Source organism: Tachysurus fulvidraco, chromosome 13 (genome assembly GCF_022655615.1).
Source record: "Tachysurus fulvidraco isolate hzauxx_2018 chromosome 13, HZAU_PFXX_2.0, whole genome shotgun sequence".
Taxonomy (NCBI): domain Eukaryota; kingdom Metazoa; phylum Chordata; class Actinopteri; order Siluriformes; family Bagridae; genus Tachysurus; species Tachysurus fulvidraco.
In genome coordinates, this window is record NC_062530.1 from 17,416,313 (window position 1) to 17,430,395 (window position 14,083).

At 39.7% G+C, this 14,083-nt stretch overlaps 1 protein-coding gene across 2 annotated transcripts in view; it reads left to right on the top strand.

Annotated features, from left to right (window-relative positions):
* Positions 1-14,083, top strand: part of zfpm1 (zinc finger protein, FOG family member 1) — a 69,785-nt gene that overhangs the window by 42,146 nt on the left and 13,556 nt on the right. The window contains exon 4 of one of the 2 annotated variants that reach the window (XM_027161470.2): positions 11,161-11,294. The exons of the other annotated variant lie outside the window; for it this stretch is intronic. Coding sequence (XP_027017271.2) covers positions 11,161-11,294 — 134 coding nt within the window. The remainder of the gene's footprint in view (positions 1-11,160; positions 11,295-14,083) is intronic. 2 annotated transcript variants of the gene reach the window in all.

The following is a 14,083-nucleotide window of genomic DNA, read 5'->3' on the forward strand; positions in this document are numbered from 1 at the left end:
AAATGACCATCAGAGTAATCCCTTCTAGCTGCCTGCCTGTCACTCTGCGGTCTCTCTCTCTCTCTCTCTCTCTCTCTCTCTCTCTCTCTCTCTCTCTCTCTCTCTCTCTCTCTCTCTCTCTCTCTCTCTCAGTACAGTTCATTCAGTTCAGCAGTGCTTTATTGGCGTGAATGTTAAATCACATTGAGTTTTATAAATAATATAGATGTCTGCATTTATGAATAAACATTGCAAACAGCTTTCTGTTTCTGTCTGTCTTTGTCTGTCTCTGTGTGTCCCTGTCAACCTGTCTGTCTTTGTCTCTCTATTTCTGTCTTTCTTTTTGTCTGACTGTATGTGTGTGTGCGTGTGCGTGTGCATGCGTGTGTCTGCCTGTCTGTCTGTCACACACATTAAGCTACACACCATTAAGACACACACACACACACACACACACACACACACACACACACACACACACACACACACACACACACACACACACACATACACACACACATACACATTCTTATCCACCAAGTTATTTAAATTACAGCATAAACCATATTAATGTAGTTATTATAATGATTATTTGTATTTACCCATTGCTGGTGTTGAACATATTTAATTCTAGAGGATTGAGTTAAGCTCTATATGTGTATTATCAATGGCATTTAAACGCTGATAAATTATTTGGCCAACTTGGCATTAATGAGTGGTCTGGAGGCGGCCTGATAGGTGCTGAGGTGCAGTCCAGGTTTCACACTGTCAGCAGACATGCCGGCAAATCTGCATAGGCTTCCTGAAAAGTCCTGAGCTCTGACAAATTGAAAACATATCAGGGCCTTGCAGAACGATGAGGAGGGGGAGAGGGGGAGCAAAAAAGAGAGGGGATAAAGTGCGATTTGAAAAATGGAAATTATTAAACTAAATTTTTAGGTCATTTGTTGCCTCATGTAATGTTTTTTTGTGTGTCTTTCCTCACATTTTTTGCAGTAAATGTATAAAAATATGTAGATGAGCTGGCAAATCAGTAGCCACTTAAACAAAATGAGAGGTCTTATATAAAAAGAGTGAAGAGATTATTTGCAATTGAATTTTTATTCTAATGAGCAAGTAAACTGAAAATATCTGTTTCGCCAGTTTGCTAATCATTTTGCTTTTAATTTAGACCATGAGTTGTAATGACACGCCGGCAAGTGTTAAATGAACATATTCGGATCGTTCTCAGACAGACAATAGGGAGAGTAGTGTGTATCCTTTATCTCACTCAGTCTAAAACACTCGACTGAGAAAGCAAAATGCGCTGGAGTGTCGTTTTAGTCTTCCTCCTGTCTCTATTGTTTCTCAGTAGAAACACTGCGCCTCAGATCTCTACACTGCACTGTGTGGATACAATGTCCAATCCCGCTCCACATTTCAAAGCCCAAATCACACACCTACTACATCAGCTTCTTTCAGTCTGCCATCATTTTCAGCACAAGGACATAAGTGGCAAAGATCTTTTTCTTGTGTTTGCAGCTGCTTGACTCTCTGTGGAGCTGCAGGTTTCACACTGCTATTGTTCATAGAAGAAACAAAACAATAGCTGTGTCTTTTTCTGAACAAGATATAATTAGCCTTAGATTCTTTATCCTCATTTGACCTCATTATGGAAGAATTAATCACCTTGGGTTGGTCAACATTACAAAGACTTGTGGACTATTTAAATACCCTTTGAATTAAAAAATGTTATTTGTGCAAAGCTATGTTGAATTTTTACACTAGAAAAATGATTAAAAGACTCAGTTGTCCAGCACAGAGGCCAATAGTTTTCTTTAGTTTAGTTTGCTTCTGTTGAAAGAGAGGGAGAGAATAAAGCTAACACAATCATCTGTGAGAAGCTGTGTGGTATGTGAGAGATCGTTTGAGGTGGGAGGGATAAAAGAGTTAAAAAAAAAATCCAAGTGCATTTGAGTTCACCGTACTTTCTTATGTATGTTGCTGTTTCTTAATGGTTGTGTGGGTGGGAATGTGTCTTGGTAGAATCATGCCTCTAAAATGACAGAACCAGTGTTGCATGGAGGCCTGTGGGAAGTTTTATGGTTTTCAGTTAGTTGTCAGGTTTTATCATCTCCTTCTCTTCAATCTGTCTTTATTTCTTCCTGAGAGGTGGCTGTGGTTGTGCGGCGGTGTGAGGGGCTCAGACGGAGCTGTTATCTGGGCTTGAACAGAGGCGGCTCAACGTCAGACCGTTAACCCCCGTCCCTTTTTTCCCTGCACCTCCTGCGAACACACAAACACACACACACACACACAGCACACCATACCAACCCCAAAACCTGGCATCTCTGCTGTCTCACACCACAGCCCAGGTCAATCTGTAATCTTCTCTCTCTCTCTCTCTCTCTCTCTCTCTCTCTCTCTCTCTCTCTCTCTCTCTCTCTATCTCTCTCTCTCTCTCTCGCTGCCTCCTTTTCCCATCCACTTCATCTTATAAACATTCCTGGCCCAATAAAAAGCACTGTTGTCATTGTACACACTATTTAGAGGATCGATTACACTATAATTTTCTGATATGTTACAGACTTCAGACTGTGACTATAAACTCTTTGAAATTTTGGAACCCTTAACGTTCCCATGAAATAGTTTCTTAGCTGTTGTTGTATATACTGATGGAAAAGCTCTGAATGAATAAAGACCGAATCACAGTCTCACATAGTCTAATAAAACACGTCAGAGAAGTGTGTGTCACATAACCACAACCTCATACAAATTCCACTCTATGCAAAATTAATGAACTCCATCCAATTCTTTTTTAGCTTAGCCAAGCTATAGTTAGAAAATTAAATAGATGCAAAGCCAAAAACTTGTTTTGTGTGTTTGAGTGTGTTTGATTCATGTATAACAGTCCTGGTATAAATTGTCAGCTATCTTGGCTGATTTTTTTCCACAATTTTGTGGTGACGAACTGTTTGAGTAAATCATTATTCACTTTTTTTTGGCTTCTGTTCCACACACACCTGCATTGTAGAGTAAGTGTGGTTAGTTGTTGGATGTAAGTGGTTGAAAGTTAAGTGTAACGACAGTTTAATATATGTCACAGGAAACGCCTTGAGAGTTTGATGTGAGTAGATTTGTGAGTTTGAGAACTTGCCTTGTGAGTCTGGCTTTATCCATGTACAGTACACACATCATTCACACAATGATTGAAAAGTTAGGAAACATGCCCTTATCCCCTTACTCTTATCCTCAGCTCCTGCTCTGTGTGTTACATGGGTATCGTGCTGATGATTGAGAGGTGTGGTGTGTAATCTAGAGCGGCGTTTATCACACTGCCTGCACCATGTGACCTGGATACTGCCACTTCGATCGCCATCCTATCAGATGCCTAAGCCTTTCTGCCACTTCCTGTTTTTTCCTGCTCCATGTTTCAGTTTAGCTTTGACTCTTCCAGCCTTCTATCTCTCCTCCACCAACTTCCCATTATTGTGTGTGTGTTTGTGTGCATGTGTGTGTTTGTGTGCGTGCGTGTGTGTGTGTGTAGAAGGCAAACTCAGGATCTTCAGCACCACTCTAATGTATTATGGGTGCATTATTGCTATTTATTTTATTTATTTATTGTATTATTTTACAGGGATGTCACACAACCTGAATTTGAACTTGGAGTCTCTCCACAAATAGTGTGTGCTTTTAAGTCACTACATGCTGAAGGCTTGATACTCTATAAAAAAAAAAGCAAGAAAAATAGCAAAGACGGTTTTGTTCTTATTGTTCCAGGAGGTCCCCCTGTGTCAACCACTTCTGTAGATTACTCATCTGAAAAGCATTTTTAATTAGTGCATTTTTCTGTTAATTATAAAACCAGGAGCCATAGTGTAGTCTCGGTGATACTTGCTTTCCTTTTTTTAATAAAATCTAAATTCACTTGACACTATTATTAAAACGACCTATTTAAAGCCAGAAGGAGTCGCTAAAGTAGACATGAAATAATTATTGAATTAATTATCAAAGTCACATACCGTACAATTAATTTTGTGCTTTTGCCTGAGTCTTTTTTCCCCTGCCTATGCACTGAGAATGTCAAGAAACATTTTCTAATTAATTTATGTGTGATAATCAGGAGGAGTTTCTGGAAGGTCTTCACTTTCGATTTATGAGAGGGTAACAGTCATAGAGGACAGAGAGAGCGAGGCTTAGCAAACACACATGCACACCCTGGCAAGGTTTGCACCATATATATATATATATATATATATATATATATATATATATATATATATATATATATATATATATATATATATAATGCAGGGCATTATGCAGACCTAAAAATGTCTCAAAACGATGAGAATAGTTCCACACTCATCGATTCTAAAGCACATTTATCCTGTCGGTTCATTTCTTTTTTTTTTTATGCTACTGATGCTGCATTTCAGCATGATAAGCGGAACACATTAAGCTAAATGAAAAGTGCAACTTAATGACCATGCATACAATAAGTCAACATGCATAACAGCAAAAGGCTTATTGCAGAATCAGCCATCATATTTATTTTGACTTGCTTAGACAAAGTGTATTTTGCCCTCATTATTTTCAGCTGCATTATTTTTAGAGAGCCTTTATGTTCCAGTCTGAAAAGAAAACACTTGGTAGCAAAATTTTGAGGACAGTTTTAGTTAACGAACACCACAAAGAGGACATTTTCTGCAGAAAATTAATTATAATCAGTGATGTGACATGTATGAAATGTTTTAAAACAGATTGCAAAACAGAATTTACATTATGTTATTTACTTTAAACACTGGCCAGTACCTATATTATTAAGCAATAGTTTAAAAGACAGAACTGCCATAGCTTGTTTCCTAAGTCATAATTTATCATAATGTGAATGCAACATTTGTTTTCTCAAATAATATCATTTATAATGTAATTTTTCTTCTGCATCAGAAAGTAATTATTTTATAAGCAGGCCAAAGTACATTTTCTTCTTAAAATGGTGAGCATGATGATGAAATTTGAAGAAAGTCACAGCATGTAACAATATTACAAAAAGGCTGCTCCAGAGCTGTTAATGAGGTCTCTATATATTGTTCACTACTTATGTAGTGTTATGTTGCCATAATTTTGCCAAACCCTTTGATGAGGATGTGATGTATGTCGCCCCCTGTTGGTAACAATTACCTAAACATTTCCCATCCGAGGAAAATAATCTAGTAAACTGTTTTGCTCGTCCCAGATTTAGAGGCTGTCCATCTTCCTGCCACTTCATAGTTGCTTTTCTCTCTATTGGATTTTGAACATGCAGATTGCAGAATCCTTATTTGTTTCTGAACGTCACCTCACCGCTGCACTATTTCGGCTTTTCATTTGTGTGTCAGGTTTATCATTTCCCCTGCTCACATATTGGCTCTTCTACATGTTTGGCATGTGCTCTTTTCCAGGCCTTGCGCTGGGCTGATAAAGGTTCAGAAGTACAGTTAAGAGAAATTAGTTGTGTAAACAGTAGTAAATGTCAATGATAAAGTTCTGTTGAAGCTCATCTGCGTGGCAATGCAGGTGTCTTATCTCTGTCTGGCAATAGACAGCAAAATGGAAATGATGCCATGATGGTGAGTGTATTGTGCATATCCCAGAAATTTGTATCTTTTTAAACTGAAGGTTTTGACTCTGCTTAGGGCTTGTGTGTGTGTGTGTGTGTGTGTGTGTGTGTGTGTGTGTGTGTGTGTGTGTGTGTGTGTGTGTGTGTGTGTGTGTGCGTGCGTGCAAAGTGGGCTAACTGGTGAAATGGGATTGTTGGCTTATCTGAAATACAAAGCTCCAGCACAGGTGCCTTCTTACATATCACTTTGAACTATACATTTAAAGGTAAAATACTTTACATTTTTTGGATTTATTCTTAGACTTATTGAGGATTAATATAAAAGCACACACACCTTTCCACGCACACTGGATGAAAACCATTGTGTTTGTTGCTCAGCAGAGGTTAAACCCCACCTATTAGTGCGGGGTCGTAGTGCGTCTCAGATAAAGATTTCCTGTTGTACTTTGTCAAAAAATCAATGGCCGCACACTGATCCGCTCATTTGATATCAACAATAGTCTTTTTAAAAATCAATTAGTCGTGATAGGGAAGATCATGTAGCTGGAGGAGTGTGGGGACCATACCAGTGAGACAGAGTTGTTCAAGCATGCTCTTTAATGTAGTCAATATTTCCTCTTAAACTTATAGTCCAAGTGTGACAATGTTGAGTTGTTATATATAGGTTTTGTGATGCAGAGGATAATGAATAATTGTTTGCTTTTATGGTCATGCTGCAGAGGTTTTACAGTGGATTTAATTTCACTCTAGGCTTCCCACAATGCTGAACATGTGATTTTAGCTTTTTCAATCCCTATTATGTAGCTCATGATCAGAAACAGAGCTGAGTTTCTTTCATTCAGGATCCTCTAGGAAAATGACAGTTAACAAGATCAGGTTTGGATAACATGCAGATTTGTAGCTGTTCTCTACAAGATAAGGTTTTATGTATACTGTATGGGTAGGTATGTGTTTATGCAGTTAGTCATTTTTTGAGACTGACAGAAAGATCTAAATCAATAAAAAAAAGTCAAGGTCAACAGGCAATGGTCAGAAGATCAGGAAACTTTATACACAGAGAATTATCAATATTTGAATACCAGAAAACAAACCGGATCAAAACCAGAGCAGTGATTATGGAAACAAAAGGCTTAGCAAGTTTAGGTGTAGAAACAAGCTAAGTGTTACTGTACAATGTGTGTGGTGTGAGAGCCTCCTTTATATGGTAGGGCAGCAGTTCTTAACCTGTGGGATGTAAAGCGGAATCAAGATAGTTGTGGGAAAACTTTGATTTAATGAAATATACTTACCTAATAGAACCACCTAGCATAGACATAATATAAGTGATTAACTGCTGATTAGAAGACGTTACATGGGCTTCTTGTTTATAGTCCTCATCCGAACAAGTAGATATATAGAGACAGACTTGAGGTTGAAAAGAGTTTTTGTCTTTTCCTCAGTCCTACTCGGCCACAACTGGACTACATCCCATTCAAGCCCAAGTATTCGACTGAGTGTGTACTCCAAAACATTAAAGATTTTATTGATGTTTATCTATCTAACATTTAGGATAAGGCTTGGGGTTTGGGTGGGTCACAAATTATCGTCATTTTGAAAAATAGGCCGTGCTTGCAAAAAGGTTAAAAAACAGTGTGGTGGGGTGATTGGGAACACATGATTTCATGAAGACATGAAGTCCAATGATTGGAATTGAAATAGCAGTAGTGGGTTCTCTGAAGAGTAGGTTGGGGCAGCCATGTCTGTAGACAGCGGTATGGTCTGGAAAACTAAGCTTGTTGATGGAGTTGACCTGACAGAGTAAGCCATGGATTGATGGTGCTAAATGATGATTTCCTGGCATGTACTGTAGGTGGCTTCATGAATCTGCTAAAATAACTGTGACTTACGTTTGTGCAAAATTGGAAATGTCTTAAGTCTTTGGTGGTGAGCAAGATTGTTTCCCAGCTGAGAGCATAGAGGACTCACTTCATCCTGGTCAGCTTTCTCATTGTTTTTTGGGGGGATGAAAGGTGGGTGTCTTTCCAAAACTGTTCACTGTGACAAAACCATATGTCACTGATGTTGTCCTCTGGAAATCCCAAAATACCAGAATATGTGATTTAAATAATATCTCAAATGTTAAAAAGGCTGTGGGCTGATTGGGCAGTGGTTGATGATATCCAGCATAATGGTATGCCTGTGGGATTCTGAGGGGTTGGTTGCTTTGGTGCGGGCAGAGGCAGGAACTTACCCTCTAGCAGGGATCTTGGCTTTTGTGCAGTTGTTACAGAAGGGTTACTGCACAAAGAAGTGTTCAAACCTGCTGCAGTAGAAACACTATAAAGCTCTGCATTGTGTCACCCTTTCTCCCTCGTTTAGTGTTGTGCATCTTTGGTGCAAGGATTCTGATGGACAGATTTCTCCTTGAGGGGCCCCCTCTCTCACCCCTCTTGGGTGGGTGAAGATCAATTAGGGTGTGTCATAATGACAGGACATCTTCTAAGGTTTAGACCCTGAGGAAAAGTTCCTTTCAGTGCTTGGCAGTTCCATCCACTGCTGGCCACAAGCTTGTAGAGCTTATTCTTATTCAAGAGCATATTCTGCTATTCTTTGGGAACTTAGGAACATTGTAAGTAGCTGTTCTCTTGCCTCTTCCCCTCAGGTACGTGATCACACACATGTTGAAACCATTTCATGAGCTGGTTATAGGAAGTTATATGCTCTCTCCCTCTTAAGAAGAACATTGCCGTAAGAACCATGAACATGATGAGTTGTCACCTGTGTACTTGTCTGGCTGTGGCATTAGCGTTCTAGCCACAGAAACTGGAGTCTGGGGTGCTGCAGTCAGATCAGGCCAAGTTTGACAGCCATGTCAGCCAGGAATTCTAGTCAATTGTGTGTGCATCCTCTCTTTGCCTCTCTCCTTTCTCCTCTTCTATTCCTTTCTCTCCAGGTGGCCAACATTACTTATTTCATTAATGATGGAGCTGTTTTATAGCATTCAAGCCAGCCAGGTGCTTGGGCTATTGATAAGGGTTTGTGTGGACACTACCAGTGTGGAGCAGTATTGATAAGAGCTGTGTGGACTCATTGCTATTGATAAGGCCAGCATGCAGTTTTTGGGCATTGGTCACACAATCACATTGATAAGGCTGGGGAGGTTATTACAGGGTGTTGCTAAGGCTGGACAGAGGGCCGATATCAGAGGACTTGGCCAAGCATTGTGTGGGAGATCGGTGAGGTCGTGATGATAAGGAGATCAGGTCTTTAGAAGTAAAGTGTTATGGTCATTAGCCAAGAGTGAGATGTTAAGGTTGGTATTCTGGTGATGCAAATATCCTTAGTAAATATCTTTAGTAGTTCTTTAGTAGTTTCTTCATTCGCTGAAACTGATCAAACCAAATATCCCCTTGCTATATAGAATTTTAAACTTGAACAGCTGTGTTTTTTCATAGTTGTTTTGCACCACATGGAGATTATGGGGTCATGTGAGGTTCGACTCTGGCACTGATGCTAAGATTAGGGCACCCTGATAGACCTCCTTGATTTCTGGGCTGCTGGGGTGATAGCAAGCGTGGACACTGGACTTTTAGACTGTTGATAGCAGCACAATCTTTTATGGCTAATGACAAGCCTGGTTAATGACCAACCCGCTTTAGCATGGCCGGGCTGACCTATTCCTATCTCTCTCATTCAGTAATGCTATGTAGATAGTGTTCTTCTCATCTATCTTTCTCCCTTACCTTCTCCCTCTCTTGTCCGTGTGCGTCCTAACCAGGTCTTTGTCAAATAGATTTTTTACCTATTCACTTCCATCTGTGATGTACCCTCCATTTCTCAATCCATTTTTCTCTAGGTTTTGGTTGTGGGAAAACCATTTTATCAGCATTTATCTTTTGTTCTCTGGTGGGGACAGATACAGGGAAGATAGATGAGTGTTTTGACAAGTAGAGTGTTAGCCAAACACTCTTATCATCCTCTGCACTTTAGGCCGACCTATGAAAGTGAGACTGAACCATAGAGAGACCTGTAAGTGTGTAAGTTGGGGGAAGAACCATGGTAGAATTTGTTGGCTGAAATTAAAACGCCACTCCATGCCATGCCAAGAATTACTTCGAAAACACAGACTGGGTATTGTCATAGTGTGTACTTGGGTTTACTGGTAGCTTGACTGTACTAAAACCGAGTGTGTGACTGATTTTGCATGTGGGAGTTTCTAAGAATTGTCATATCTCTGTGTGGAGCTCTTGTCTGTTCCTGTGTCAGGCTTGCATCTGTGAATCAGCAAAGCCTTGACTCCTATCCTTGTTTTGCACTTATCTGTCACAGGAAGTACAAAAGTTCTTTTTGTTTTGGCCCCTTTTTCCAAGTTTACTCTTTATTCTGACTAAACACCAAGCTCCACCTAGTGGTCCAGACAGCAGTGAAATATTTTCTCACAGAGTTCCTCTGCAAAGAATGATTTCTGGGAAGATATGACAGAACAGAAAGCATTACTCTTATTAAACAAATCTAATTTACTAAATATGTTAGTAAATTTATTACATATTGTAAATTATATTAATATTCCTATACATTGTATGAATTATATGTTTTAATTGAAATAATACCTTCTAAAGAGCTAGAAAATGCCATTTAAAATAAAATAAAAAAAAGAAAATTTGACAGATGATCACTGCTTTACTACTGACCTGAAGTAAAGGATGTTCATAAGAAAGCTGGTACATTTCTCTTGAAGTTGAAGCAGTACAATACAAAGCATTGTACCGAGGCCACAGATCCGAGGCTAAAGCTCTTGCACAAAATTTGCAGTTAAATGTAAATAATAGCAAGACATGATGATAATGATTATGACTTTTTTTTCCTTCTCTCAAGGTAATTGGCTGTGCATTGTACATTAATGCATTCAGTTGGTATTTGAAAGGCTTCACTCTTTATCATCTGTCTTTATGAGAAACGTACAGTATCAGAAGATAAACAGTTATACAAAGTGAAATTAAGACCACTTGTTTAGTATTGTTTAATTTTAAAGAAGCTCAGTGAATCAACACCCAGTAGTTAGTTAAAGCTTTGCTTTCCTTTCACTTACTCTTTGATTTCTGTATCTTTTCTCACATTTTCCCCTTGAATTTGGTCACCTGCCAATTCCCTACACACTAACCAGCTCTCTTCTATTATACAACATCTAATAACTGTGGAGGGTGAAGGCTAACATGTGCTTTCTCAGAGACAAGCCAAATGTATCTTTTCAAACTGTTGCTCATTGTGTGTCATGGTTCTGTGTAAAACCCTGAGACAGCCCCCCGATCTGTGGTCTTCCCCATACATAAGCTAACAGACAGATGTGATTGGCTAGTGTCAGTGTGATTGACAGGTGATGGAGAGAGAATGCCATTCCTCCAACCCAGAAACTATGGCATTTTTTGGTCCCTTGATTCCCGGACATGGCACCATTACAACTAACCGGTGATAGAGTAGGCTTTTCTGTTGCATCACTTGGAAACACCAGCTTTGACTTCTTTTTAGGCGTCTATATCTTAGGGTGCTCATGTTATAATATAATCGTATTTGTAATACTGATTATATTTCCCTGCTGTTTTTTCCTCTGTGTGTTCAAACAGATGATTTGAAGCTATGTGATGTACAAGAGGACTCTAAGGTTCTGGCTCGCAAGGACCTGTTGGTGGACACACTCTGGGGACCTTTCTCTGGAAGCATCCAATCAGATGAATCTGTAAATGGAGTATCCAATCAGGTAACTGGGCTGGGTCAAAAAAGCTTTTAGTTACATTTTTGGAAGTGTTTGGATATTTCTAAAAGGAAGCGGTGTTAGTGTTTGGTTTTCTCTTTACATGATTTCCACATTACTAAGCCTACAACCATGAACTGGAAATCCATCCAGTGATGTGAGAGAGATTTCTTATGTCTGGCCAAATAGTTGAACATGTAGAGATAACACACTGTAGACGTTCCCTCTTTCATCATTCACACACAAAAAAATAGAGATAGAAAAAAAATAAATTACACATTAATGTGTGATTCATAATGTGTGATTCTTTATTTTAATGTAAATTTTTGAAATACACAAATCAGATATTACTGTGGTAGAGATATAATTTACACTATCCTAATAAGCAGGGAAAGAGAATAGATGCATATGGGTGTATGCAAATTTGGGGTTTTGATGTCTTGTCGAATAAACTCGCCTCCTTTTTTCTCTGAGCGGTGCGGGTTTGTTGGCTGAACCCTGTGTGTGATTGGCTGCTTCATCGCTTCCCCCCACCAGACGGACGCTTCTCTTTTATCTCCGCATGGCGCCATCCTCCTGGACAACAAACCTCAATGATTGATTTCGCCTTGATAGTCTCTCATTTCTAAGATTTCATTTATTATCAGGATTTCTAGGTCCGTACCCCCTCCCTCCACCTTTCCTTCACCACCTCCTCCTCCTCTTCTTAATCTCTTTCTCATTCCCTCCCTCCCTTCCTCAAACCTTGTTATCGAAGCAGGGCTTTGTTGATGATTTTCAGTTCGGAACTTTCACATTCGTATTCTATCACATCGGCTCTCCCTCTCACACAGCACTATCTGTGAGCCGAAGGAGTGTGTATCTGCACAAGATAACGTCCGGAGAATCGCACATTCCTGCTTCACTCGCTGTCCCTCCATATCCTCCTACTTGGCTGTCCGAGGCTTAGACTGAGGGGGTCACAGAGGGTCAGGGCCAGTTCTTCTGAGCCAAGGCACTCACTCACACTCAAACAATGTACACACAGTCTAAGGATTAAGCCGAACACAAGCAAGTGATAATGCACACGACAAAATCATACACTCTGCTGTTTATTTTTTTTAATGTTAAAAGCATGTTGGACTTTTTATTCCTTTATCGCAAAATATAGCACAGCCTCCATCACCCCCTATAAGCCTGTTTGTGCTGCAGGACTTGCATAATGGGTCAGTTAAAGCTGAGTGATCAGGTTTGAAGCAGCTCTAACGGGGAAGAAGTGTTTAGCTTTGTGGCAGTTTCAGCACCAGTGTAAGGTGAAAGTCCTGACCTGGCATCACTGCCTAACCTATGTGCTTTACACTCACTCTACAAATGTGCCTTTCCTATGCCCTGCTCTAGTAAGCGATCAGCATTATTTTGCCCGTACAAATCAGTGCTTGCTTTATATATACCAGTCCCACAAATGCACACAACCTTAATATATTGGTACTCATATTCTTGTCCAAGAAGAATTCTGCTCTCTGAAACATTTAAAATGTCATTTCATTAAAATAAAATACTTCATTAATATTTCTTGTACAGAGTTATGTACCATTATATTTAAGAAAAAATATTTAACTGTTTTAATCCGAGGAACTATTTTAAATATTGAAAACTTGTGTTTAGTGTGTTTCTCTGTCCTGAACAAATGTGATTATTATGTAGTATGTACCATGAAAATTTCTAGATTTGGGTACTACTGTAGAATTTGCAAGTCTAGCATTTAGTCTGTTTTCTAATAGTCACTGGATTTTGAATGTGAAATAAGACCCAGCATATCAAATCTCTAACCTTACAAAGAAAAAGACTGACTGTGCATGCTGAGGCCACACCAGCACTGTAGAAGCTCCTGGGCCAGTCAGAAAAACAAAATATTAATGAGTGATGAGCAACTTCAGCAAACAGGTAGCTTTTGGCTTTTGTTTCCTCGTCCTTGCCATGCTTACTGCTTTGCAAAAAAAAAAAAAAAAAACTGCCCGAAGGTGCATTGATGAAGAGTTTGGAGTTCAAAGTCTTATCTCGTGCCAAGCGTCTTTTCATCATGTTTTAGAAACAAGCATCTCCCCTAATCCTCCAATAATCTCTCCAGGAGAACTGTTCTGATAAGCAGTACCACCCACCTCTCTTCAGCACTTTTTGGGGGCTCTGCACTTTTCTCAACAGCCTCCACCCCACGAAGGGCGTGTGAAGGTGAGGTGCCCTCACTATTTCCACCTCATTCTCGCTGTCTTGCACTCATTCTGATAGGGTTTGTTTACCATGCATTCTATCACTATAGTCTATCTACATCAGCCAGTAGAGTGTCTCAGAGGGTCACCCCTCAGTGCCCAAGCTTTTTGCTGAAAGCGATGCATGAATACTTTCAATTATATTTTCTCTCAATTATCTGTTCAGTGATCGAGGGAAAAGCATGCCAGGCTGCATCCGGTTGGAAAAGCACATCATGTGTGGTATTGAGAGGGCATATGAAGGGTGTACCTACAATCAGTCTACTACTACAGTGGCAGGACAATAGGGTTAATGCAGGGTAGCCCAAAGTAAGTCGAGGAATGCTGAGCGTAGGAAAAAAGTGAAATGCTGGAGAAAAACACCTGGAGGATAACTGATGGCAAAATTACAAGGAAGAGTGCCTGAAGGAGGAGGGGTAGAGAAGAGGGGCTTCTTATGTGTTGAATAGTTGATGATCTAACTGTGCTATGCCTGAAGTCTGTCAGGAAAGGGAAAGGGAGAGAGCGGTAGAGAGAGGTGGGGAGATGAGGGAAAACCTCTGAACCTCA